General features: G+C 49.7%; 3 protein-coding genes across 6 annotated transcripts in view; 1 reads left to right on the forward strand and 2 right to left on the reverse strand.

Annotated features, from left to right (window-relative positions):
* GATAD2B (GATA zinc finger domain containing 2B) overlaps positions 1-15,391 on the forward strand; it is a 118,241-nt gene extending 102,850 nt beyond the window's left edge. For 2 of the 4 annotated variants that reach the window (XM_065545581.2, XM_065545585.2), the window contains 9 exons: positions 177-306; positions 1,309-1,440; positions 1,762-1,893; positions 2,383-2,553; positions 3,641-3,956; positions 6,697-6,899; positions 7,992-8,102; positions 8,275-8,392; positions 9,826-10,325. In XM_065545581.2, coding sequence (XP_065401653.1) covers positions 177-306; positions 1,309-1,440; positions 1,762-1,893; positions 2,383-2,553; positions 3,641-3,956; positions 6,697-6,899; positions 7,992-8,102; positions 8,275-8,392; positions 9,826-9,959 — 1,447 coding nt within the window. In that variant the 3' untranslated portion in view covers positions 9,960-10,325. Of the gene's footprint in view, positions 1-176; positions 307-1,308; positions 1,441-1,761; positions 1,894-2,382; positions 2,554-3,640; positions 3,957-6,696; positions 6,900-7,991; positions 8,103-8,274; positions 8,393-9,825 lie in introns of all 4 variants that reach the window. The other 2 variants (XM_045362847.3, XM_045362851.3) reach the window with 2 other exon arrangements.
* A 1,030-nt stretch (positions 15,392-16,421) lies between these two features.
* On the reverse strand, positions 16,422-19,287 carry LOC102141741 (immunoglobulin superfamily DCC subclass member 3). The gene is made up of 6 exons (XM_065545631.2): positions 19,104-19,287; positions 18,829-19,017; positions 18,599-18,706; positions 18,331-18,478; positions 17,795-17,924; positions 16,422-17,706 (listed from the first exon to the last, which is right to left on the reverse strand). Exons 1-6 carry the CDS (start codon positions 19,285-19,287, stop codon positions 17,677-17,679), a joined length of 789 nt encoding a protein of 262 aa, XP_065401703.1. The 3' UTR covers positions 16,422-17,676.
* LOC123567136 (immunoglobulin superfamily DCC subclass member 3-like) lies at positions 19,061-26,603 on the reverse strand. Its single transcript, XM_074034024.1, has 8 exons — positions 26,570-26,603; positions 25,846-25,912; positions 25,058-25,439; positions 24,418-24,650; positions 24,204-24,334; positions 20,783-20,920; positions 20,545-20,700; positions 19,061-20,401 (listed from the first exon to the last, which is right to left on the reverse strand). The coding sequence occupies exons 1-8, from the start codon at positions 26,601-26,603 to the stop codon at positions 20,001-20,003; spliced, it is 1,542 nt and encodes a 513-aa protein (XP_073890125.1). The 3' UTR covers positions 19,061-20,000.
* Between the last annotated feature and the right edge of the window lie 614 nt (positions 26,604-27,217).

Genomic DNA, 27,217 nt, shown 5'->3' on the forward strand with positions numbered 1-27,217 from the left:
GCTGGTCTCGAACTCCTGACTCCAGGTGATCCACCCCCCTCGGCCTCCCCAAGTGCTAGGATTACAGGAGTGAACCACCGTGCCCGGCCCCCCTTGGATTTTTTTTAATTCAGCATAGATAAGAAATTTTCTTAACTTTTGTTGGAAATAGCTTATTTTTTCCTTTTCTTGTCTAGTGAGCCAGAGCGAGGAAGGCTAACTCCCTCACCAGACATCATTGTTTTGTCTGACAATGAGGCTTCCAGTCCCCGTTCCAGTTCCAGAATGGAAGAAAGACTCAAAGCAGCCAACCTAGAGATGTTTAAGGTAAAAAGAAAGAAGAATTTCTTTTTTCATGTTACACTCCTTCTATTTTATTTAATTCCTCAAGAGTCTTAGTTCTGTTTTTTGACTGTTTACTGTTTGGATATAAATACCCATTGATGAAAACTTTATAGTGACTCTCGACTTCAAGGGCTTTTAAAAGGAACTGTTAGAATCAAGTGGAGACGACAGTTTGAAAAGCATGTGTGTAGGCCATTATACTCAATGTTATTTATCTTTGAAAAATGAAAACAAAAGTTCATAATTAAGTCATATAAAGTAAACCCTTGGCTAGAAGGATACCTTCTGCACTCTAACCTGAGTACCTGAGTATGAAGGGATTCCTAAGTTTTTGTGTATATCTAGAGGAAATGTGGCTTTAAGAGATTTAGGAATATTTATTTTAAAAGAAGACAGTGTGGCCAGGCGTTGTGGCTCACGCCTGTAATCCCAGCACTTTGGGATGCCAAGGCGGGCGGATCACGAGGTCAGGAGATCGAGACCATCCTGGCTAATACGGTGAAACCCCGTCTCTACTAAAAATACAAAAAAATTAGCCGGGCGTAGTGGCGGGCGCCTGTAGTCCCAGCTACTTGGGAGGCTGAGGCAGGAGAATGGCATGAACCCAGGAGGCGGAGCTTGCAGTGAGCTGAGGTGGCGCCACTGCACTCCAGCCTGAGTGACAGAGCGTGACTCCGTCTCAAAAACAAAAAACAAAACAAAACAAAAAAAACAATGTTTCTCTTTAGTCATTCTTCTTTTTGCCAGGAATCTGACTGATTAGCATTTATATGTGGTCTCTCCTTTAATTCTGTAAGCATTTCTTTGAGTACCTACTGAATGCCAGGCACTTTGCCAGACCCCAGTGATACAAAGATAATCCGATTGCCACTTTTGCTTCTTGTGAAAGATGAAGGTTTCAGAGCTAAGAAGTAAAGATTGTCTCTTGCAGGAAGGAATTCTGGGTACCTGCTGCCATAGCTGACAGTCTTGTTGTTTCCTTAGGGGAAAGGCATTGAGGAACGGCAGCAGCTTATCAAGCAGCTGAGGGATGAGCTACGATTGGAAGAAGCCCGACTGGTCCTGTTAAAGAAACTGAGACAGAGTCAGCTACAGAAAGAGAATGTGGTCCAGAAGGTAATGTGCCCTAGAAATAAGGGACTAAGGGAAAGTAGAGAAAAACTGGTTTGAGAGTAGGTTACCCCAGGTGGGTTCAGGTGGGTGGCCCATTTCTTCCTGGGTCCATAGTTTTTTAGTCTGTAGTAGTAGTGATTTTTTTTTTTTTTTTTTTTTTAATCTCAGGCCTTAAGAAAACCTTGACTCCCTTTTTCTGGTTTTTTCTGCTGGTTGACAAGAACTTCACACTGACAAGGAACTTTTAAAGTCTAGAAATGTACCAGATTTCCACCTCTGATTATTGGCCTTTTCCACAGTCTTATTTTCTCTTCCCTCTCCCAGACTCCAGTTGTACAGAATGCAGCATCTATTGTTCAGCCATCTCCTGCCCATGTGGGACAGCAGGGCCTATCTAAGCTTCCCTCCCGGCCTGGGGCCCAGGGGGTTGAACCTCAAAATTTGAGAACATTACAGGTATGTGACCCATAGTGGGATCTTAGTGTTGGAGGGCCCTGTCTAATCCTGTCTGTTTTTGGGCTTTTGTGAAGATTATAGAAGAACCTGGCCATGATAGAGGTGTTATTATTACTGATTGTTCTGTTGGTCCATTATGGCATGATTTAGTCTTCAGTAGAAAGATGAGTAACTTTCATCTTTCCACTGTAGTTTTTCTTATCTAGGGAATGCTTCCAGTTTCTCTAGAGAAGGGGTAGGTTTTCTGTCTAACCCTATAGGATTAGATAGTTTATACGAAAAAAAGCCAAGGACTTCCTAGCCACTAATCAGGGTTTACAGTGATGGTAGATTTATCTCATAGACCATTAAATGAAATTACCAAGTCTGGGTGTGTTCCTATGTTTCTACTCAGGTATTAACAGGCAGTGTTTTCCTTTTTGCATTTCATGCTGTGTTATACACAGCGTACAACCTGTGATTAGTTCTTTTCCTCTTCTTCCGCTCCAGGGTCACAGTGTCATCCGTTCAGCTACCAATACCACCCTTCCACACATGTTGATGTCTCAACGTGTTATTGCACCAAACCCAGCCCAGCTACAGGGTCAGCGGGGTCCACCTAAGCCTGGCCTTGTACGCACCACAACACCCAACATGAATCCTGCCATCAATTACCAACCGGTAAGAGAGAGCTGAGCCCTAATGTGGAAACAGAGAAATCCTTTATTTGCTTTGCTTGTCGAAAGAGCCATAGGTTTTAAGTTTTTATACATAGATAAACTCTAGGACAAAAGTGGTTATTTGGGTAGGAATTTAATTGAGAGCAGTCTCAAAAGTAGAAGCTTTGAGGAATTATATTAAAATAGTAGTAGAGGGCCGGGCGCGGTGGCTCAAGCCTGTAATCCTAGCACTTTGGGAGGCCGAGACGGGCGGATCACGAGGTCAGGAGATCGAGACCATCCTGGCTAACACGGTGAAACCCCGTCTCTACTAAAAAAAAAATACAAAACACTAGCCGGGCGAGGTGGCGGGTGCCTGTAGTCCCAGCTACTCGGGAGGCTGAGGCAGGAGAATGGCGGAAACCCAGGAGGCGGAGCTTGCAGTGAGCTGAGATCCGGCCACTGCACTCCAGCCTGGGCGACAGAGCGAGACTCCGTCTCAAAAAAAAAAATAAAATAAAATAGTAGTAGAGAAGAGAGGTTATACAGCAGAGCAGCAGTAAGCTAAAAATCTGCCTAGAAGAGAGTGATCTGGGGAATAAGAAGCACAAGAATGTGTGACAGAAAGCAAAATCTTTATTTCTCTCTTTTTTTTTTTTTTCTTTGAGATGGGGTCTCACTCTGTTGCCCAGGCTGGAGTACAATGGCATGATCTTGGCTCACTGCAACCTCCAACTCCTGGGTTCAAGGAATTTCCAGCTAATTTTTTGTATTTGTTGTAGATACGGGGTTTTACTATGTTGGCCAGGCTGGTCTCAAACTCCTGACCTCAAGTAATCTGCCCGCCTCGGCCTCCCAGAGTGTTAAGATTATAGGTGTGAGTCACCACGCCCGGCCTTTATTTCTTTCTTAGCAATTTTAGCTCATGGTCATCATCATTTTCCTTTCCTATGTGTCAGAGTTCTTTTTCAATGAATAAGTTGACCACCTCCTATTTTGGAGAAGCGAAATAGTCCAAACCAGGATCAGACATTGTCCTCTGCCAAGAAAGTAAAAATTGGTCCTTTCTCCTACATTCCATGATTGACCCCATTCTCAATCTATTTCAGCAGTCAAGTTCTTCTGTTCCATGTCAGCGTACAACATCCTCTGCCATCTATATGAACCTTGCCTCTCATATCCAGCCAGGGACCGTGAACAGAGTGTCCTCGCCACTTCCTAGCCCCAGCGCCATGACTGATGCTGCCAACTCACAGGCTGCAGCCAAATTGGCTCTTCGCAAACAGCTGGAAAAGACACTCCTGGAGATCCCACCCCCTAAACCTCCAGCTCCCTTACTTCACTTCTTGCCTAGTGCAGCCAATAGCGAGTTCATCTACATGGTAGGCTTGGAAGAAGTCGTACAAAGTGTCATTGACAGCCAAGGTAAGGCTATTTCTTGAGCAAGTGGTTGCCAAGCCTAATTGACATAGGCAGAGTATCAGAGGGTACTGTACAATATTAAATAACTTCTCCTTCCTGTTACCAAGCCACCTCCCCTCCCTTCTTTACAGGCTGTTTGGGAGCAACATGTTAGAAGTGGAGTGTGTGTGTGTGTGTGTTTTTGTTTTTTGTTTGAGATGGAGTCTCACTGTGTTGCCCAGGCTGGAGTGCAGTGGCACAATCTCAGCTCACTGCAACCTCTGCCTTCCGAGTTCTGGCAGTTCTCCTGCCCCAGCCTCCCATGTAGCTAGGACTACAGGCACATGCCACCACACCTCGTTAATTTTTGTATTTTTAGTAGAGACAGGGTTTCATCGTGTTGGCCAGGCTGGTCTGGAACACCTGACATCAGGTGATCTGCCCACCTCGGCTTCCTAAAGTGCTAGAATTACAGGCATGAGCCACTGCACCCGGCCAGCCAGCTGGGGCCGGCCGTTCTGTCTGTCTGTCTATCTATCTGTCTTCAGCTTGTTCTTTTTTTCCCTGCGTTAGGTCAGGTATCATTGAGGCTTGATGTTTTTATTTGTATTGTATCTATCTTATATGTTTTTTGTAGGACAGTAAGTTCTCACTTAACATCATCAGTAGTTTCTTAGAAACTATGACTTTAAGTGAAACAGCTATGGTGAAGGGGGTCCTCAAATAACACCATTTTATTATAACATTGGTAAGAAAAAAAGATTGGTTTTGTAGTATGTTGTTTCACTTAAATCACAGTCTCTAAAAACCTGTCAGCAACACTGAGGACTGACTGTATTTTGTTTAGTTCTTTTAAATGGTGGCTAGCGTGATGCTTGCATAATTTGATAATAGAACTTCTTTCTCTTTTTTTTTGTTGTTTGTTTTTTTGAGACAGGGTCTGACCCTATTGTCCAGGCTTGAGTGCAGTGGTGTGATCTGAGCTCTCTGCAGCCTTGAACTCCCAGGCTCAAGCCATCCTCCCATTTCAGCCTCCTGAGTAACTGGGACCACTGCCATGTACCACCATGCTAGTTTTTTTCTTTTGTTGGTTTTTTTTTTTTTTGGAGACAGAGTCTTACTCTGTCACCCAGGCTGGAGTGCAGTGGCATGATCTTGGCTGGCTCACTACCTCTGCCTCTCGGTTTCAAGCAATTCTTTTTTTTTTTTTTTTTTGAGATGGAATCTTGCTCTGTTGCCCAGGCTAGACAGTACAGTGGCATGATCTCAGCTCACTGCAACCTCCACCTCCTGGGTTCAAGCGATTCTTCTGCCTCAGCCTCCCGAGTAGCTGGGATTACAGGTGCCTGCCACCACGCCTGGCTAATTTTTGTTTTTAGTAGAGATGGGATTTCACAATGTTGGTCAGGCTGGTCTTGAACTCCTGACCTCAGGTGATCCACCTGCCTCGGCTTCCCAAAGTGCTGAGGTTACAGGCGTGAGCCACTGTGCCCTGTCCAAGCAATTATTTTGCCTCGGCTTCCAAAGTAGCTGGCATTACAGATGTGTTCTACTACATCTAGCTAATTTTTTCTGTTTTTAGTAGAGATAGGATTTTGCTATGTTGGCCAGGCTGGTCTCAGACTCCTGGCCTCAAGTAATCTGCCTGCCTCAGCCTCCCAAAGTGTTGGAATTACAGGTGTGAGCCACCATGCCTGGCGGGGAACTTCTGTTTTTAATGTCAGTGTTTTTGCAACATTGTACTAAATTACTGTATTTAGTCTTTGACCTACCAATGCTTACAGTTGAGAAACTAGACACACTTACATAGATAACTAAGAAAGACCATATAAAAAGCTATAAACCAATACTAAACCATACTATAGAGTATTAACAACATATAGTCTAGACTAACTGAAGTTATTAAACTTGAATTTCTAAACATGTAGACTTCTGAGAAAGCCTGCCAGTAAAGGAAAATGCCCAGAGGAGTCAGTATTAGCTATAAATAGATCACAAAGTGAATAATTCAGACACTGATAACTATTTAAAACCATAAATGTATATGACAGGGTAAGTACAGTCTGAGGTAAGGAGATACTAAGAAGCAGAAGTATTGGTTGAGTAAGACAGGGTCCTTTGACTTTGAATTGACACAGTATTTTCTTCTCAGTGTGATACAGTAGAAAATCAGGAAACATCCCAGCTTTATCAGAAGCTACCTTTGTTGTTGTTGTTGTTGTTGTTGTTGTTGTTGTTTGAGACTGAGTCTTGTTCTGTTGCCCAGGCTGGAGTGCAGTGGCACAGTTTTGGCTCACTGCAACCTCTACCTCCCAGGTTCAAGCGATTCTCCTGCCTCAGCCTCCTGAATAGCTGGGATTACAGGCGCGTGCCACCACGCCCGCCTAATTTTTTTGTATTTTTAGTAGAGACGGGGTTTCACCATGTTGGTCAGGCTGGTCTTCAATCCTGACCTCATTAGCCGTCCACCTCCGCCTCCCAAAGTGCTGGGATTGTAGGTGTGAGCCACCGTGCCCAGCCAGAAGCTACATTTCTTCGACTTCTTTCCTCATTTGAAAATGAGGATGGCACTGTCTGAATTCCCTGAAGTGATATTGTTATAATCAGATGAAATAAAAGTGTTTTGTAAATTATAGAATATCTTTTTTGTAGAGTCTCTTTCTTTAATTCAACAGAATTAAACAACTGGAGAAGATCTGTTTGATTAAGAGAAACAGAGGCGATAGGAAATGTAGAGCCACTGACTGTTTTTGTTGGTGTCTAGGCAAAAGCTGTGCCTCACTTCTGCGGGTTGAACCCTTTGTATGTGCCCAGTGCCGCACAGATTTCACCCCTCACTGGAAGCAGGAAAAGAATGGTAAGATTCTATGTGAGCAGTGTATGACCTCCAACCAGAAGAAGGCTCTAAAAGCTGAACACACCAACCGGCTGAAAAATGCATTTGTGAAAGCCCTACAGCAGGAACAGGTAAGAATTCTGGCTGCTCTCTGGCCACCTGTCCCAGTTTTTTTTCCCCAAAGGGTCATGCCTTCTAGTTTGCAGGAGTAGTTCATGTGATCCCTACAGGTCCAGAGGTTCCCTTTTTGTCTCCTTATCATTCTGTCCCATTTCCATTTGAGCGAGTATTCTGATTAAGAACACGGTAAAATATAATGGCTGAGGTTAACAGAAAGGGACAGAAAGCTTGGGGCTCTTGGCTTTTCCATAGCACTCTATTCTCATCTTCATTTTCTCCTAAAACAAATAATAGATTTTGGTGGGAGGAATTTATATTTGTACTATAAATCTCTTTGAAACAGTTATTTACAGTGCATATTTGACAAGAAATGACAAAAGAAAGAGTGAATTATGAAGTAGCCCAGTGAAGAGTAGTGGTTCTGGAGTATGTGAACATCTCATGTAGCAGTTAGAGGATGAGAGTATCTTAGAGAGGGAAAAATGTGTTGGGAAACTCAGATCCTTTTCTTCCTATTTCCCACTCCACCCATCAGACTCCCTTGTTTGAGTAGCATCATGGACTCCGTGGAAAATCGGGTAGGCAGGAGTCAAAAATAAAACCCCATTTATGCTCTAGGACTGGTGGTAAACAAATAAATAAAAATTTTTAAAAAGAAAAAGTGTTGAAATAAAACCCCAGTAATTCATCAGCCTTAATTATATCAGTTGGTTCATCACCTCTAGCCAACTTCTGAGAGCCAGCTTTCCTGGAGAAAGAGAGGAGGATCCCTTGATCAATGAAGCAAGTTAGCTGCTTATACCCGGAATCTCAGTGTACCACCCCACCAAACTCTTTTGCCTTTTCCATATTCCACCAACTAGCCAACAACATTAGAGGTTAAGAATACCTCTAGGTTTTCTGGTTAGGAAATTGGGTGGTCCAGGCGCAATGATTCATGCCTGTAATCTCAGCACTTTGGGGAGGCTAAGGTGAGAGGATTGCTTGAGCCCAGGAGTTCAAGACCAGCCTGGGCAACAAAGGCAGATTGTGTCTGTATTAAAAAAAAAAAAAAAGAAGATTGGGTTCTGTCCTACTCAACCTGATCTGATGACTCCCAACAGGAAATTGAACAGCGATTACAGCAGCAGGCAGCCCTCTCCCCCACTACAGCTCCAGCTGTGTCCAGTGTCAGTAAACAAGAGACCATCATGAGACATCATACGCTTCGGCAGGTAAGGAACTTTTTGCCTAATCCTTATTTCTTTAGAAGATTTATCAGCCATTTATCACAGTTTGTCCTTTCTATTGTGGGAAATCATACTCTTCTTCTGTACCCCTTATCTTTGCCCTCACTTAACATTCTATCATAGCAAAGTTGTATCAACTGTCTCCTCATCATTGCAGGCTCCACAGCCCCAGAGCAGTCTCCAGCGTGGCATACCCACATCTGCCCGCTCCATGCTTTCAAACTTTGCACAGGCACCCCAGTTGTCTGTGCCAGGTGGCCTCCTTGGTATGCCAGGTAAGGAGGATTAATCTGAAAACGTTTCCCATGGGTCAACTGTTAGTATACAGTTCTGTAGCAGCGCCTTTAGGGGAATTGTTCCTTCCTTTACTTTCTGTTCTTTCTGTAGGGCATGCACCCTCACTCTTCTGTTACTCAGCAAATGTTTGCTAAATTCATATTACATTCCAGTCACAGTGCACTAGGGTTTTGGTGGTGAAAATGACCCAGATCCTACCATTATAAATTTAACTTTTAATATCCCTTCAGTAGAAATGTGGTTATTGATCTCTTTTGGCCGGGACAGCAGGGTTAACTGTTCAGTTTGAATGATCCAGGGATGCTTCTACACAATCTGCAGTCTCTGCAGTCATAAAATCAAAGCTGATTTAATGATTCTGTCTCTCATAATTATTCATCTTCCTCTCACCACTGTTTCACTTGTCTCTCCTATACCATCAGAAGCATGTTCATTATTCTTGGTAGGACTGAAATTTTAGGAAGTCCCCTTTTCCTAAAGCTTAGGAATATGAGTGGGGATTGAAATAAAGTTGCTGTGTGAGGCGCGGTAGCTCACACCCGTAATCCCAGCACTTTGAGAGACCGAGGCAGGCGGATCACTTGAGATCAGGAGTTTGAGACCAGCCTGGCCAACATGGTGAAACCCTGTGTCTACTAAAAATACAAAAATTGGCTAGGCGTGGTGGCTCATGCCTGTAATCCCAGCACTTTGGGAGGCCAAAGCGAGTGGATCACCTGAGGTCAGGAGTTCAAGACCACCCTGGCCAACATGATGAAACTCCATCTCTACTAAAAATACAAAAAATTAGCCCAGTGTGGTGGCGGGTGCCTGTAATCCCAGCTACTCAGGAGGCTGAGGCAGGAGAATCGCTTGAACTTAGGAGGCGGGGGTTGCAGTGAGCTGAGATTGCGCCACTGCACTCCAGCCTGGGCAACAAGAGCAAAATTCTGTCTCAAATAAATAAACAACCAGACAAAATTAATTGGCCAGGCGCAGTGGCTCACGACTGTAATCCCAGCACTTTGGGAGACTGAGGCCAGTGGATCATTTGAGGTCAGGAGTTCAAGACTAGCCTGGCCAATGTGGTGAAACCCCATCTCTACTAAAAATACAAAAAATAGCTGGGCAGTAGTGGCACGTGCCTATAATTCCAGCTACTCTGGAGGCTGAGGCAGGAGAATTGCTTGAGTCTGGAAGGCAGAGGTGAGCCAAGATCGCACCACTGCACTCCAGCCTGGGTGACAGAACGAGACTGCATCTCAAAAAAGAAAAAGAAAGTTGCTGTTGAAATAAAGCTAACCAAGTGTGGCCAGATACTGGTAAATTCTGCTTCCTTTCCATCTCCAACTCTGCAGCCCAAGGGTAGAGCAGAAGGGAATGTTATTTCCTCTTTTAATACCTGCCCTCCACTTTTGTCTCCTGGGTCCAGGTGTCAACATTGCATACTTGAATACTGGCATCGGAGGACACAAAGGCCCCAGTTTGGCAGACCGACAGCGTGAATACCTTTTAGACATGATCCCTCCCCGGTCTATATCGCAGTCCATCAGTGGACAGAAATAACGCCTGTTCCACTTGTACTGCCCCATCCTTGAATCCTTTATCCCTTTCCTCTTTCATTCCCCCAACTTCTGTCGCATGCAGTGCCTGTACTGGTGCCTACCATACATGGAAAGCAAAACAGAAAAACAGAAGACAAAAAATAGAAATCAGCAAGAAAACACACGCCCTGCCCTGCCACCTCCCCTTTATTTCACACTGCTGCGATCTGTTTTTCTGCCGCTCTGTCTTCTCTCTTCAATTTTCTTTAACAGTGAGGTGGATCTTTACCTCTGATAGAGGTCAGAATGAGGTCCTGGGGAGAATCTAAGCCCTCCAATGTGTGTTTCTAAAGTTGTTTTATGCTATAATTATTACCATTTTTAATGATGTTGTGTGTCCTCCCTTTGTTCAGTGGACGGTTAAACCTTCCCCCACTCAACCAATCTTTTTCTCTTCCCTTTTCTTCCCTTTTTTTTTTTTTTTTTTTGTAAACACAAATGATATTCAGTTCAATGATACGAGCATTGCAGATTGCAGTAGGGGTCCCAGCTGCCGAGTAGGACATGACTAAGAGTGTTAGGGGCAGAAGTTTTGAATGCACTTAACCGGAGGAGGGTGTGGGGTTGGGGGTATCGAACAAGGACAAATAGCACCCCACCTGTGGGTGTTTGGGGGCTGGACAATTTGGGTGGCAGTGTTTAGTATTGAAGTTGGACTCTAAGAATGAGGGGAAAGAGCCTGGAGGGAGGAGCTTTAAAACTCAACCACTCTGGAATTTACCCATAGAAGACAGGGAGAGAGAGGTATGAAGATGGGCTTAATTATGAGCCAGGGAGGATTGAAACTAGGTCCTGCCCTTCTGGATCTTGGGGAAATAAGACCTATCTCCTGACCCCAGTGGGAACACGGAAGTCTATTCCAGGCCAACCAGCCCAAAATTATTTCATCTTGTATCCTTTGTAAAATTATCTCTCACCCCACCCTGCTTTTAAAAATTCTAATCTATCCCCTCTAACTATAGCCCCATCTATAATACAGAGGAACGGCTGTTCCAAGACTGTTTGCTGGGTGTCCCACAAATTGGATGGACATGAATGAGTCAAGTGACAACAGGAGGAAATAGAGGAAAGAAGGGATCTCGTTCCCAACAGTTGAGATTCTCATATTTGCCTATCCCTCTGAGTGCCAGGAGATGAGAGCCTGGGGGCACACAATCAGGTTGGAGTCCTGTCCTTACTCTGCTGCACCAGCTGCAGAACCAACTGCTCAAAGCCAAACAGTTCGTGGCAAAACCAGCTTAGGACCTCTGCTGTACAAATAGTTGTTTCCCGCCCCCAGAATGATACTAATTTTGTCTTTTTTTTTTTTTTTTTTTTTTTAAGCGCTACTAATGTAGAGAATGAATTGAATTGTGCAATGTTGCTGTTCTGGGGATTGGGGAGATTAGCATCCCATTTGCCCACACTGTGGGAAGAGGGAGTGGACCAGGCTGTTTTTGAAGTAAGGGAAGCCCCTTAAAGGTATGGGTTTCTGCTCTTCTCATAGTGTACACCCACCTGCCTCTCTGGCTCCAGAAGCTGCCAGAGTGCACTGGGGGCAATGTTCTCAGCAGAGAAGAATGAGGAGAAGTTTAATATGTTGCCCTTGAAAGTCACCTGAGGAAGTTTCCCCACTTTTATTTTTTAAAATTAATTTTTTTAAAGAAGGCACTTTTAAAATTAACACACACGAACTGCACATCTTCCCCATAAAATTTGGAGGTGGGGTGGGAGAAAGAGCTAAAATCAGGCTCAGTTCCCCTACTCTGGCCTCTACTCCCTACACCCCAGTGCCACTGTGGGTGACTATACTGGCCCTACGGGCCTTCCTGGCTTTTTTCTTTCCTCCCTTTCCCCCAAATTCATTGAGCACTTAAAGGAGCAGAGATGCAGCCAGTGTCTGGGCTCCCCCAGTGGTGAAATGATCTGGAAGCTAGATGCTAGTAACAGGTAGTGATTGGGTCTTTTCGAGTATTTTTCTGGGGAATGTGGTGCCCCTGACTGTAAGTGGTGGGAGAGGGAGGGGGGGTTAATGGAACTGGGTCTGGGATTATTTTAAAATTATATATATATATATAAAGATATATTCTTACATCTTTTCTTTGCCCTCTGTGCTTTGAAAGCACTGGATAAATTGTTTGGTTTTGCTTTTCTCTCTTCCACAAAATTGGAAGCTTTTTTTAAAAATATTTTCCCTACAAGTCATCTTGCCTTGTGGCATGTCTGTCTAGCCTCTTCCTCCCTCCCTCATGATGAAGTGCCATTTCTGTTACGTCTCCCTCTCCCCAAGCTCAGAGGTGCTCAGAGGTACGAGATGCCCAAGTTTGTCAGTTGAGATTAAAAGTAAGGAACAGAGAATGTGCAATACCGTCTGGCTGTGGGCCGTCCTTGCCCTGCCCTGAGCTGAGTCCTTTCCCTGGGAGCCAGGCCACCTTAGAATGGGGTTTGGAAGTAAGATGTGTAGAGTTGGGGAATCATGGAGAAGGAAAGCCTATAGTCAGTGCCTGCTTAGGTGCTGAGGCCATAGGGGAGATGGTGGAATCTTCCCTGTTTTTATCCCCTCAGGGTCAGTTACATAGAAGCTGCTTCTTGACTAGTATAGCTCGGTGACCCTTTGTTCAACCGCTGAGGTTTGATTTCTTACCCTTTCTTCTCCCCATTTTCATACTCTTCCCAGGGATTAGTGATGGAGGTGAGGTCTCCCTAATCATGATAAAGTATTAACCTTCCACCTCCTCCCTTCCCTCCTCCTTCCTCATCCTTCTGTCTTCCTCAATTCTCTTTCTCTTTTTCATCACTGATTGCCTTGTGTCCCTCCAAGTCTACTTGTTACTATCCATCTCAAGGCTCTGGGCCGTGTAGACACTAAACCTCATGCCCTAAGGACAGGAGGAAAGACCCTCTGTTTGGAACATTATTAGTAGAGTGAGGATCCCACCAGTTCTGCCTGGCTTCCTCCATCCCCAGAGGCACTAAAAGCAGTAGTTTAAGGTTGGTGTCTTACTCCCTAGAAGCCTGAAATGGGTAAAATAGTGGTAAGGCTTGGGTAAAACTGGGGGACAGAGGTTCTTATTTGTCGATTTTATTTTATAATTTGACCACGGCATCTGGACTCCCTCTATCCCTGGAATAAGTATTTTTCCCACATTTTTGGATATATGTATGGTAGACAATTTTTTTTTAAGACACAGAGATAAATGTTTTCCTGCTTTGGTTACCTTTCCTTTCCCCTTTAAAAGGAATTAGCTATAGAACTGCTTTGTAAAGATGCTTCTTGATATTTTACTTTTGTTCCTTTTCCCTAATCATTCCCTTTTCTCCCTACTCCTCCAGAAGGCATAACCCTTCTCTCCACACCCCTACCCCCAACCCAGTCCTAGGCTCCCATCCTTTCCATCAAGACCTTCATTAGCTTATGATATTTGCTGCCGAGATGTTATAACAAGGACTCATTCGTGTATATAAGCTATTTCTTGATCCATTTAAAAGGAATTGTACATTGTGTAGAAAAAAAAAAAAAAAGCCTGAAAAAGAGAAAAAAAAGCCCTAGCCATGGATATTGTGAAACTGTGTTATGTCATTTTGTAATGTGCCCGTTTGTGTATGATCCGTGCAAAAGGGTTTCTGGGGAAGGGGAGGGGGTAGGGAGGCAGGGCTGTGGAGGGTGGGTAGGGGAGTGGGCCGGGCCCAGCACACTGAGACTGGCAGCTGCTCCAACCCCATCCCTCCTTAGAGATGCCACCTCCCCCACCACCCACCCCTAATTTGTGCCTTGCCTCCCCACCCTGGAGTAGTCCCTCCGGGTCACCAGCACTGCCTTGGCAGAGCCCACTCCCTACCCTAACCTGCCCACCCTCCCTATCCCCCAGCATTAGGTTGATACTGTGGGGAAGTGCTGGGGGTTGGGAGGTAGCCGAGGAATGGGGCAGTTCCCGGGGGCATCGAAACCAAGTATTATTATGAATTGTAATTGTATTTGCACTGTTTTTTTTTTCCTCTGATTGCATCAGCATATATACAATATACCTATATAACAAAATTCAGTGTCAAGCTTTCTTATGCAAGGGATTTCCCCCACCCCACCTCCTCAAAAAGGAAAGAACCTAGTCTTACGGGCCTTTGAGGGTGGATTGTCAGGGGATGATAGAAAGGATTTTAATAAGTCATCCTGAGGAAATTTCACCTAGTGAGAGCCACATCCATCTGCACAGTCTTAGGCTGTGTGAACCGAGGTGAGGCTGAGCTCCTGTGAAAGCCATGACCTCCTGGTCCCGGACTGTGTAGAGTAAAAAGAACCACCAACACAAAAGGGGTTGAGGGGGCTGCAATCTGGAGACCTGGGGTCTCCTTCTAACTTGCTATGTGATCTTTGGTAGTTAGTTTTCTGGGTCTCAATTTTCTTATCTGTGAAGTGAAGCGGGAGATCATCTGGCCACCAAGTTTAAAATTCTGTACTTCTTTCCTCACCTGCCAAAGCCAAAAAACAACTTGAGGTGAGGAAAGTGTTGAGCCAAGAAACCAGGGAGGAACTGAAAGTGACTCGTGTTGAAGTGGTTATGTGTATGACAGTGCCCTTGGAGAGCTACCAGTCCTCTACGGTTACCCTTGATTTGGGAGAGGCAGCAGAGTCTTGTCCAGGGTGTCAGACCAGTGACATCTTTGCCTTTATGCCTCTAGTCATCTGAGGGCAGGGACCAGGCCTCAAGCCCCATCTCACAGCCAACCACAGAGCCCTTAAGGGTGGTTGACAACTGAATGCCCCAGGTTGGTGCTCTTAGTTATTTACTCCCTTCGTGAGCTACAGGATATGGAACTTCCCCGTCTTGGTGATAAAATAGGAGAGCGCAGACACAGCCCACATTTTGTCTCCTTCCCTCAGATTTCATCTGAACCCCCCTAAAGGCAGCTGTTTCACAGTCTGTCTCCTTCAGGGGCCCAATTTCCCCACAGCCTGGGCTGAGTACTCCTACTCTCTTCTTTAGGTTCTGGGCTGATAAAGCCTGGAGAGGGTACAGGGTGATGGGTGAAGCCCTGGTGAAGGTGGAAGGATAGATTGGGGTTGGGGGGTGGGGAGCAGGGAGGTGGGATGGGGAATGGCCTTCCCTGAATAGGGTGGGTGGGAGGGGAACAAGACCCTTTTGCACAACTCTCTTTAAGTTTCCTTTATTTCTTTTTTAACTCATTCTGATTTTCTGCATTGTGTTTGGGAAATAAAATGAAAAAACTAAGACCAATAGAAACTGGTTTTCAAAAAGGCAAATACACTCCCATCTGTTTCAGATGCTGCTGAGCATTTCAGCAGTGACAGATTCAAATAATAAGCTAATTTTTGGAGAAAGGATTAAAAGAAAAAAAAACTTTGTAATATTTATCACTTGCAAGCTATGTTTAATAAAGAAAGGAATGGTTTCTAAAGTTTCCTGTGGCTTGTGCTTTCGTTATGGGGCTGGGGGTGGCAGTTTGGTGGGATAATTTTTGGGGTAATTGGGAGATGAGCTATGGCTGTCTTCCCTAGTGAGTCCAGCCATGGACTGAGTGCTTTTGGTTTGTATCCTTCTCTTTGATAGTGATGATTATTTAAAGCCCTGACCTACTTCTGTGTTCTTGTTCCCCTCCAACTCTAGCTGGAGCCAGTGTTCTGGAAGCCACCAACCCCACGTTAGTTATCTGATGACTTCAGGTCTAATGGTATCATGGGGAGAGGGCTGGGTCTCGATTCTCTCCTAGGGAAAGGTGTCCCCTAGCAGTCCTTGGCCCTTTCCACCACACTGCTCTGGTCTCTAGTAACAGAATCCTTTAGTCAGGCACAGTGCTGCATGTCTATAGCTACTCAGGAGGCTAAGGGGGGAGGATCACTTGAGCCAGGAGATCAGCCTAGGCAATGTAGTGAGACCCCATCTCTATAAAAGAAAAGAAGTATTTTGTAACATGCTTGTTCGTCTAGATGGTTGCCACATACCAGCAGGGGCTCACATTGCTGTTTTCTTTTTTTTTTTTTTTTTTTTTGAGGCGGAGTCTTCACTCTGTCGCCCAGGCTGGAGTGCAGTGGCACCATCTCGGCTCACTGCAAGCTCCGCCTCCTGGGTTCGCGCCATTCTCCTGCCTCAGCCTCCCGAGTAGCTGGGACTACAGGCGCCCGCCACCGCGCCTGGCTAATTTTTTTTTTTGTATTTTAGTAGAGACGGGGTTTCACCGTGTTAGCCAGGATGGTCTCGATCTCCTGACCTCGTGATCCGCCCATCTCGGCCTCCCAAAGTGCAGGGATTACAGGCGTGAGCCACCGCGCCCGGCCCACATTGCTGTTTTCTAGCAAACTACGGAATATAGTTATTTAACAATCTGAATACAACATCCCCTGAAAGATCTGGAACTGCACTTTCTCACCATCTCATCACTCCCCGTCCCCAAGTTTTTCTTTCAGCCGAAAGCATTAACCAGATCCTAATTTATTTTTTCTGTTTTGGTTATTTATTTCCAACAAAGCAGTTAGACCAGGCCCAACCAGAGAAGAGGATGTCATTTCCTCAAAGACTTGACGTTTGGGGCTATTCTTAGCCCTCTTGCTCCTCAGCCACATTTTTTAGTTACAACTGCTGCTGTGCCTTGTGCAGAGGGCGCTATTGTGGAGGGCCGGAGCCCAGCCTTTCATGAGTCTTGTTGTCATTGGTACTAGCATTACTCTAGAAGAGCACAGGAGACAGTTTTGGGGTCCTCTAAGCCATGGACTTTCCTTCCCTCAAGACCCTTCCCTTTTTGGCACAATACTGGACAGCCTTGGAGAAAGAGATTGAGGGAGTGGCTAGGGCTTTGGCTTTAGAGCATGGCACAACTGGATGAGGAGGGACTATGGTGCCCTGGATGCCATAGGCTGGTAGAGGGAGAAGTGGGAAAGAAGTGCTCTTTGGACCCCCAAGAGTTGATGGAAGGGAGATGGGGGATGCTCCCCAGCCTCTATGCTCATTCTACAGGCGATTGAAGACTGCCAAAACCCTGACTCAAACTAATTTCTTTCAAAAATAGAAATCAAATGGGTAAGGATGCCCCCTGAGGAGGAGCCAGGGCTTTGGATCTGGGAAGGGGGAAATGGGTATTTGGTTGCTCAGAGAAGCTCATATGAGCTCAGATATTTAAGACTCTTATGTTGTAGGGAGAAGGGGGGCAAGGAACTCAGCACCCCTTTTGCCCACCTGCCCACTTGGACCACAGGGAATGCAGGTCACCTGTCCCTGGGCAGAGCTCAGCTTGGGCACGAGGAGACTGAGATTTTAGACTGGAGGGCTTCAGGTTGTGAGACGGAGATGATGACAGCCTCTTCCCCTGCCCCCACTTTGTGGGGAACTCTTAAAGCTATGTGTCTTTGGGCAGGTTCATATTTGGATCAAGAAGAGGTGAATATATTGGATGGGGTTATGAGGCAGGAGTAACTGGGTTGGGAGTAACTCCCAGCTGGGCTTGGTTTAGTTTGAGGTTATTTGGTGTGTTGGGGGAAGGGATTCTGATTCTCCCATTTCTTGAGGTCGGGGAGGAACACAGAAACCACACCCTCTTGTCTCCCGCTATGGCCAGTCCTGCCCCTCCCTGGAGAGGGGCTGAGGGACTTCTGGTTCTTTCCTGACTCCGGGGTGACAGGGACAGGTGAGGCAGATTCTTTGGTGTATCCGGAGTTAGTGGCATCTCGGAGGGAGCCAACTGGAAGGGCCCTAGGCCAAGGCCAGCTGTTCCACGGTCACCTGAGGGTGAAGGAGGTCAGGCCCCTGGAACAAGGCCTCAAACACGCCAGCTTCCCCCACTCATTTCCCGTCACTGAATCCCCCTCACCTGGGTGGTGAGTTCAGTCTTCTCCCCCGGCTTCCCTCCACTCTGAATCTGGCCTTGACGGCCCCCAGCTCTGTCCAAGGCAGTCCGAGGCATTCCCCAGCATTCCTGGGACCCCTGTTTGCAGAGGAGGCTGCCAGGATAGGAAGGGTCAGCAGCATAGTCTGTCTGGTGCCTCCCTCTTCCTCGCATGACTCCCAACCCCTCCTCCTCCTCCATGCTCCCCAGAGATGGAGAAGGGTGGACCCCTCCTCATGTTGCAGGATGGCAGGGAACTGGCTCTAGCTCATTTCTGCTGCCCTTGTCCTTTGCCTTGGGAGCTCCAGTCCTCTCTTCCCGCTCATGGCAGGCCTTCTCCTGCCCCTGGAACCACACAGCTCTGAAAAGAATTGGCTTCCCCTCTCTGCCTGAGTCTCCTCACTAGCAAAATTGATTGGTTGTGGATTGGGGCTCTTTCCTGCTCTCTTTGGTCCTGTGCCACAGTGACGCAGACTGTCTTCCTGGCAGATTTCCCACATTAGCCCTTACCTGGCCCTTACCTATGTCTCCAGCCCAGGAAGAGGCAGAGGAGGCAAACGATGAGGGCAGCCAGGCCCACGTGGATGCCCACCACAACCCCAGGCAGTGGGCTGCTCTCACCCTGGCTGCAAGAGCACCCAGCCTTGGACTCTGTGGACACTGTGCCATCTGTCAGAGAGAGGACCAGGGTTGGAGGTGAAGCTCAGCCCTCCTCCTCCCTGAAGACTGGCAGCCATGGGGGCCTGCTCTGACCCCAGCCCTACTACCCTCCTACCAGACCCCACTTACCTGGAGTGGCTAGGGGCACATCACACAATGAGACAAAGCGGGCACTGCTATTTCCATCCCCGTTGCCATTGAATGCCTGCAGCTTGATCTCATAGAGGGCTGCTGGTTCTGCAGGAAGCAGGAGAATGTGAAGGGGATGGGCATTTATGGGGCAGGAAGCTCAGTACCTGGGGCAAGATCACACTGAGAAGGGCGGGCCTTGAGTGTCACAAGAAGGTTCAGATCCTCACCCAGGTCTGTGTAGAGAAAGGATCTGACACTGCTGGCCAGGAGCAGGGGCCCCTCAAAATGGGCAGCAGGCAGCTTGCGGTGAAAGAGTTTGAAGCCTTGGATGGGTCCCAGCTGTGGTGGCAGCTCCCAGGAGGCCTGCACAGAGGTGGCATTGAGCACTTTGGTGGAGAAGCCCAGGGCAGCAGGGGCTACAGAGGAAAACAAGCAAACTGGTTGGCAGTCCCTGCCCACCTGAGGCCAGGGACTTCCCAAGGCTGGAGAGGCTGTCACTCACTGCTGCCCATGGTGGAGGCAAAGACGGGGGCAGAGTCCTGACTGGCACCCTCTGCTGAGTAGGCCCGCAAATGGATGGTGTAGGCTGTGGCAGGCTCCAGGTTGGATAAGACGTGCTCAGAGGTGCCTTTGCTCACAGCCTCTTGGAGCTCCGGGCCAGATGGCTCTGAGGAGCAGAACAGCATCTTCTCAGTAGTTATGTCCTTGCTCCCTCACAAACTGGGGACGAAGCCCCCTCCTGGTGCCTGTCTGGACCAGCCAAGCCTCCAAGGAGAGCAGGGAAAGAGGCTGCAGAAGTTGGAGCTAAGCTGAGAAAGGATGAGGATGAGGAAAGGGCCTAGAGTCAAGCTGAAAAGCAATAAGGAAGCACCAAAAGACCATGTACAGAGGCAGCCAGCCCAGAGAACCACAGGCCCAGAGGCCTAGGAAGAATCCGGAAGGGTCTGGGGTCATGGAGGAGACTGGGACCCAGAGAGTGAGAGGGACTCGCCTAGGACATCAGCAGTCAGGAGCAGAGGTGGGCTGGCGCTGGGGACTCCTGGCTCCTGGCCCTGCTCTGAGCTCAAAGCCCTGTCCACCCACCCACACCCACCTCCCACAGGCCGGAGGTGCAGCACATAGCCAGTGATGTCCCCGCTGGAGGGGGGTGGCTCCCAGGACACTCGAATGGCAGAAGTAGAGAGAGCCATGGCATGCAGGCCCCTGGGGACAGGGTGTGACTCTGGGCCCCCTTTCACAGCCAGGCGGGCACTGGCCTGATTGGAGCCTGCACTGTTCTCTGCCATGCATTGATAGATGGCCTCATCCTCGACTGAAATGCCTGCCAGCATCAGCGTACTAGAGAAAGACAAACTCAGCTGCTGGGAGCCCTTTCCCACCAAGCCTTGGTGGAGTGGCCCTAGAGGAGGAGGCTGTGTGGGGGCATTACCTGTAATGGAGAAGTCAGGGCAGAGCCTCCTGGGGGAAGGGGGAATTGCTGGAAGTAGAAGGTAACTTGTTGGGGGTTTGTGGATGGGTGTGGATTTTTGAGATTTAGGTAGTGAGTGTTGCATGTAGGTGGGGGTGGACGCCCAGGGTGGGTAGGGGGACATACCATTGCCAGTGGCCAGTGGGGAGTGGTCAGACACGAGTACCTATTGTTGTGGGTCAGCCTGATGTTATCCCCAGGACTCAACACCTTCCCATTCTTCAGCCAGACCAGATGGGGCTCAGGGACGCCCTGGGCCACGCAGGTGAAGATGGCACTGCTGCCCGGAGGCTTGGACAAGGACTGTGGCCATTGGACAAACTCAGGGGGAGCTGGGCAGGCAATAGCACAGAGGAAGACGCCATGAGACCCGGCCTCTTGCCTCCTGCCCTGGACCCTCTCCAGATCTAGGATCCTGTCAGGGAGCTGGGGTCCCCCAGCACTCTCCCCACCCGGTCGGGCCCTTGGGGCTCACCCTGCACGAGCAGGACGCCCTGTGCTGTGCGCCGGACGTGGGTGCCCGGCCGATTGGCAGCGCAGACATAGACACCTGAGTGCTGGACTGACACGTCGGAGATCAGATTCCTGGTGCCCAGAACTTGGATGCCCTCCACGCCGATGGAGCGGCCATCTGCAAGAAGGCGTTGGGGGGATCAGGTTGGGATAGGACAAGGGCACGGGGCTCTGAGAGATGGGGCGGGGCAGCTGCACACCCAGGTGGCTCCAGGAGACAAGCGGCCGAGGGTGACCCGTGGCGATACACTCCAGCACTGCCGTCTGGTGCACTGTGAGGGTCAGGTTCTGAGGCCCGGACAGGATCTCCGGCTCCTGCAGCAGCCTCGGGGGTCCCACTGTGTGGTGGAAACAAGCAAATCGGATCAGGAAAGGAGAACCTCCTTCCAGTACTCAACTTCTACTCCAAGCACACTCTTCCAGCCCACAAATGTCACCAGACCTCAGAGGTGTGCTTTGCAGCTGCTATTCCATCTCCAACTTACAGATTTTTTTTTTTTTTTTTTTTTTTTTGAGACGGAGTCTCGCTCTGTCGCCCAAGCTGGAGTGCAGTGGCCGGATCTCAGCTCACTGCAAGCTCCGCCGCCCGAGTTTACACCATTCTCCTGCCTCAGCCTCCCGAGTAGCTGGGACTACAGGCGCCTGCCACCTCGCCCGGCTAGTTTTTTGTATTTTTTAGTAGAGACGGGGTTTCACCGTGTTAGCCAGGATGGTCTTGATCTCCTGACCTCGTGATCCGCCCGTCTCGGCCTCCCAAAGTGCTGGGATTACAGGCTTGAGCCACCGCGCCCGGCCCAACTTACAGATTTTTAAAATGACCTGCCCAAAGTCCCATGGCAGTAGCTATCAGGCCGAAGGTCTGGTAGACTGGGGGTGGGGAGAGAGGACAGTGAGCATTCTTCTCCTACAAACCCTGTGGGTGGCCCCACCTTCCCTGGGCGCCTCACCCTGAGGGGCAGGTAGAGGCACCCACAAAGTTAGTAGGAGGCCTTCTCTCAGCATGACCAGCCTCCTAAGACCTCTCAGCCTGCTTAGCTGCTCAGGAGGGATGTAAGTATTTTCCGAAAGTAACTCTTGTTTTGGGTCTAAATCACATCTTCATTTTATACCATGCTCCCCCGTTTCATTAGTTTATTCAACAGATCATCACTGGGGGCTCCCATGTGCCAGGCATTGCCCTCAAACTGGGAGCAGGGTTGTGAACAACATCGTGTTAAACAGAGCTCTGCTTTCCCGTAGGCCATCATCCCCATTTTCTTTATTACCTTGTATCATGTGAGGCCTTAACGTGTCTTTAACCTTTCATAAATGCCCTTTATTAAGAATGTCTCAGATAAAATGTGTTTCTAAAATGAAAGTCTCTCAAGGGCTGGTCTAAAGTCTTACACATCTTTAATTATCCCTCAAGGTATAGAATTGTGTTTTGTTCATTCATTTTTTCAGCAACTATAGATTGAAGGCCTACTTTGGGCCCTGCCTTTTTCTCCATTTGCCTCTTGCAAGCTGCAGTACAGGCTGTAGGCTGCCCTGGAATCTCCTGGCCTCATGCAAAGAGGCTGTGTCCTGCCTGGCCAGACAGTTCAGTGAGGGGAGGCTGGGTCACGCGGGCCGACCCCTTCCCCATGCCAGTCATTGGCTGTGAGCCCCACACATTGTCCCATTTTGCCCTTACCACAGCCTGTGAGCTGAGTACTGTTATTTCCCCCATTTACATGAGAAGATCAAGGATCAGAGAGGTTGAGTAACTTGCCCAATGACAGAGGGACTGGCAGAACTGGGGGACTCCCTGGATCTCGGTAGCACTGAACAGCTGACAACGAGCTTCCCCTCTTTAGCCACTGTGTCCTTGAAGTCTGGGAAATTCTGTCTCACCCTGGTGCATGCCCAGGGTAAGTGCCTGCCCAGGTGTGTGCAGTTGAGTGCGTTAGGGGTGAATGACTTGGGGCCTTGGTCCCCAGCTTCTGCCCCTGAGGAAGACTACTCTGACACCAGCTCCTTTAGGCAACCCTTGAGCCTTCAGTTTTTAGTTGGTCCTCTGCCCCCAACAGACACCTGCTCCTCCTGCTAACCTCCTGTCGCTCTCCAGCCATTCGTCTCCCTGCTCCACAGGCAGCAGAATCCTATGTTTGCCGGATAGCCTTGAAAGACATGGCCTCCTGCCCTGCCCTCCTGCCCCAGACTGTGGATAGGAACGGGAGCCACAGGCCAGAGGGACCCCACCGGGCTCCTCTCTGCTCCTGCAGAAGAGCTGCTGACCCCCACCCTTGCTTCTAGTTTCTAAGTCAGTTACAGATCAGAAACACAACCGTTCCCCCTTCCCCTGACAGTCTTCAGTTTAAAAATTATATACCAGCCGGGCACGGTGGCTCATGCCTGTAATCCCAGCACTTTGGTAGGCTGAGGCGGGCGGATCACTAGGTCGAAAGATTGAGACCATCCTGGCCAACATGGTGAAACCCTGTCTCTACTAAAAGTACAAAAATTAGCCGGGCGCGGCAGCGGGTGCCTGTAATCCCAGCTACGCGGGAGGCTGAGGCAGGAGAATCGCTTGAACCCGGGAGGCAGAGGTTGCACTGAGCCGAGATGGCGCCACTGAACTCCAGCCTGGCGAAGGAGTGAGACCCCGTCTCAGAAACAAACAAACAAACAAAAAAAACAAAACAAACAAACAAACAAAAGATACAGCCTTCGGTGAAATTTTGTCGGAGATGTTTTGAAAGTTCGTCCAGGCGCGGCAGTGGTGCCCGGTGGTACACTTGCTTATTTATACCCTGGAGCCCCCTAGTGGCCGATTCAGGCATGACTGTCCCTCACAAACACCTGTGGCATCTCCAGTTTAGGTGGGGTCTAACCTGCCTCTCCTGCTAGGCACCAGCCCCTCATAGGCTCTGCTGTGGCCTTCACTTTGGGCACAAAACTGTCCCACCCCACTTGGCCTGCAAGTGAGGTCACCCTGGGTGTTTCATCTCAGGTACAAAGCTATTTTCATCCTCACCCCAAGGAGACATGCAAATGTCCATGCACACATGCACATGTACATGCAAGCACAGACACATACACAAACACATGCACATCTACACGCCATGTGTATGAGGGCCATGTGTTCAAGACACAGGCTGACTCAGCCCCAACGCTAGACCCTCCAGAGCTCCCATTGCCCTCTGGATCAAGTCCAAACTATTTTCCTGATATGCCTTGCCTACCCACCAACATTAACTTTGCTACCCTGAATTCTGCCCATTCTGTGGTCCAGCAACACAGAACTGCCTGTGTGAGCTTTGTTGTTCTCCCTTGTGCATTTGTTCGAGGAAATGCCCCGCCCTGCCCTCCTGACCTTGGCTTGCCTCTCTCCACTCACCCTTCAACATCCAGCTTGGGGTAGCTTACTCCAGAAGCCCCTGACAATCCTTGCCCACAGCCTAACCCTAGGTTCCCACAGAACCACCTTCTCTCTCAGGTCGTGAGCTCCAGGAAGCCAGGGATGGCTCAAGCCTGCTGCCCTCCCACACCTGGCACAGTGCTTAACATGTCATAGGTGCTCAAAATGCCTGCCTGTCCCATGTATAACCACAGCAACCATACCCTCCTCTCTGCCCAGTGCCCACACTGGGCATGGCTTACCGCTCAGCGTCAGCTGGGCATCCTGGCTGTGGCGGGTACTGGCCATATTCCGTGCCACGCAGCGGTAGGTTCCCACGTCCGCCTGGCTCACACTGGTGATGTGGAGGATGCCACTAGGCAGCAGTGTGATCCTGAGGATGCACAGGTCAGGGCTCCATGGCCTGTGCCCTGGCTCACAGCCCGCCGTCCCATTGCACTGCTGGCAGGTGCTCACCGGTGGTTGGCAGTATTCAGGGCTGTGCCATTGTGCTCCCAGGAAATGGATGGTTCAGGCACCCCCTGGATCAGGCACTGGAAATGAGCAACTCCACCCCGCTCCACCTCAACCGATTCTGGATGTTGGTGGAAGTGGGACAGACCTAGAGGATGGGGGGAGGCGGTTGGGCACCTGAAGAGCTGGCCCTGGGCTATCCCCCCACAACCAAGTCCCAGGGCTGGGCCCCACCTCTATGCCCACATCTGCCACTTCCTCTGCAGTATGGAGCCCTGCAGCCTCATGTCTAGGACTTCTGTGGGCTATAAGCACTTTGCCTTCCTCCATTACAAAAATTTTAAATCATAGTTTACAATGGCATTGGAATATAGACAAATATAATCCATTCTGGACTCATTTTTGCATATTTATTATTATATTCATTTTTTTCTTCTGGTTCTGAGGAAATTAAAACATTTTTGTGGGCCCCTAAAAGAATCAGAGGCTCTACCAGTGTGTACACTGTGTCTAATGGCTGGGCTGGCCCTGCTCAGGCCCACTCTCAGCGACTCTGGACCCCATGGGTGCCTTCTGTGGGTGCCCCACGCACTTTCATCCCCCAATCCCAGGAGCAGCCCTGTCACTTACTTGCCAGCTGTACCCGGGCCCGTCGGCTCACCAGCCGCCCGTAGCGGTTCTGGGTCACGCAGTGGTACTCGTGGGCACTGGAAAGGAGGCTCCAGCGGGAAGGCAGGGCAGCCAGGTGCAGGGAGCCATCTGGCATCAGGGTGGCACCGCTGTCATTGGCTAAGGCCAGCCCATCCCGCTGCCAAGAAATGGACACGGGTGGCTCACCCTCCACTTGGCAGGGCAGCACCAGTGGGTGCTCCCACACAGCCACTGTGTCCCCCGGCTCCTGCACAAAGGCCAGCTCGGAGCCTGCAGCACGGCCTGTAGGGACAGCCAGCACAGCCTGGACACGGCGGTCCCCTGTGGGCCACCCTCTGACCACCACCTCCCCCACGGCTTTGACTCCCTCCCAGCTTTGGCAAGGGGCAAGGGACAGGACTTGACTTTAGGGAGACTTTGGGGCAGCAAAGGAGAAACAGGGAAGAGAGGGCAGGGCCCGGCCATCTGAGGAGCACGGGGGGCCACTGGCCGGCTGGCGGGTGCGGTGTGGGCCTGGCAGGCCAGCTGTGATTGATGGCCTCTTTCAGCGGGGCCCTGGCAACGGGGAGGGGGCGGGGTGGGCAGAATGGTGAGGTCAGGGGCTGAGGCGTGGGCACTGTGCTCCCCAGGGGACAATGGGATTGCCCCCTCCCTCCCCTGCCGGCCCATCGGCCTGTCTGCCTGCAGGGTCAGCTTCCCAGGACTCCTGGCTCTCTCCTTTCCCCCTCCTGCCACCAGGACCCTGGCCTCTGAATAGGGAAGGAACACACTTACACTCACACACACTCATTCACGGACACAGACACGCTCAGATTAAAAATCACAACCTCACTGGCCACCAGGTCTTCTAGATACAGACAGATTCCATCCCAGACACACACTCAAGGAGGCCCCAAACACAGGTAACACGTAGATGTCCCTACAGACTCAAAGTCACAAATACATAAGCACAGGGCCACAGACACTAATGGCACAGGCCCAGAAATGCACGAGCAGAGCTGTGAACCCACATACACAGCCCCCTTCCCACACACCCCCATCAATACAATAACTCAGCCTGTGAGGCTGAGCCAGGACCCCCGGCAGATGGGGTGGACGGGCGGGCAGACAGAGCCTCCGAGGGGCACATGGGCAGGGGGCTGAGCCAGCCTCGGTTGGCTCAGGGACATCTGTGCGGAAGCCTCTGGGGCCCTGCCTCTGTATGCCCCGCAGTCTGCTCAGCCACTTGCCTCATGTGGACCCCAGGTCCCCTTCTGGCCACTGCGCCCCAAAGCCTGGGCTCCTAGAGCCCCCCATGGTTCTTCTGCAGCCCTGCCTGCCCCTCCTAAGGGCTCACCCCTCTCCTCTGCTGTCCTCAGGGTTTCTCCACCTCCACTCCGGCCACCTCCATCCCTCTGCGCCCCCAACCTTTCCCCCCAACTCTCCCACCCCTATGCCTGCCTCTTTTTCTTCCCCGTCCCTCTGCCCTGGTTTTCCCTATGGCCCTCATGGCCCAGCCTCTTACCGCAGCCTGGGAGCAGCAGCAGCAGCAGCACCATGGCCCTGCCAGGCCTGGCCCCTCAGCCTGGGCGACTTCCCCAGCAGCCCCAGTCTCCTGCCTTCAGCCTGGGGGCCTTTGGGCTGTGGGCATTCCCCACCCCCCACTCTGGCGCACAGTGTGGGGGCCCTGATCTTGCTTTGGAGAGCCCAGGTTCTGGGGCACCAAGGTCTGGGGTCAAGGCTGAAGGTTACGGTACTTCTCTTTGTGCTCTTGCAGCTGGCTCTCTCTGCTTTCAGCCTGAGCCCCCTCCTCACTCCTATCCTCACTGTCCCCTCCTCCCAGGGCCAGGACCCAGACACCGAGACAATTGGGGCAGGGAAAGGGGAGGGGGGGAGGGCCAATGAGAGCAGGGCAAAGTTGGGGGGTCAAACCCGCCCCTTTCTCAGCTTCCAGAAATCTCTCCCAGCCCATCACCCACCCCTTACTCCCTCTCAAACTTTGACTGAATGAGAGTGAAGTTCTAGGAGAAGCTGGGGCATCTGGTTCCCCAAGCCCATCCCTGGGAATCCACGTCCTGGAGAGGGGTGGCTTGGAGTCTGATTTGGGGGTCCTGGGGAAGTGTGCAGAGCTCCCACCCTCCTAGTAGAGTCTCTGTCCCAGGTGCTGAGCCCA

This window comes from Macaca fascicularis, chromosome 1 (genome assembly GCF_037993035.2).
Source record: "Macaca fascicularis isolate 582-1 chromosome 1, T2T-MFA8v1.1".
In the NCBI taxonomy this organism is placed as follows: domain Eukaryota; kingdom Metazoa; phylum Chordata; class Mammalia; order Primates; family Cercopithecidae; genus Macaca; species Macaca fascicularis.

What these genes read in the sequence shown, in the direction of transcription:
- LOC102141741 (XM_065545631.2), bottom strand. Translation starts at nt 19,287, where the DNA reads ATGCTGTTCTGCTCCTCAGAGCCATCTGGCCCGGAGCTCCAAGAGGCT. An exon ending in TGCCTCCACCATGGGCAGCA is followed by an intron (nt 19,018 to 19,103) that starts GTGAGTGACAGC and finishes TTTCCTCTGTAG; the next exon opens with CCCCTGCTGCCCTGGGCTTC. An exon ending in TGTGCCCCTAGCCACTCCAG is followed by an intron (nt 18,479 to 18,598) that starts GTAAGTGGGGTC and finishes TCTCTCTGACAG; the next exon opens with ATGGCACAGTGTCCACAGAG.
- LOC123567136 (XM_074034024.1), bottom strand. Translation starts at nt 26,603, where the DNA reads ATGGTGCTGCTGCTGCTGCTGCTCCCAGGCTGCG. An exon ending in GTGTCCGTGAATGAGTGTGT is followed by an intron (nt 25,440 to 25,845) that starts GTGAGTGTAAGT and finishes CCCTTGCCAAAG; the next exon opens with CTGGGAGGGAGTCAAAGCCG. An exon ending in GGGCGTCCTGCTCGTGCAGG is followed by an intron (nt 20,402 to 20,544) that starts GTGAGCCCCAAG and finishes TTGCCTGCCCAG; the next exon opens with CTCCCCCTGAGTTTGTCCAA.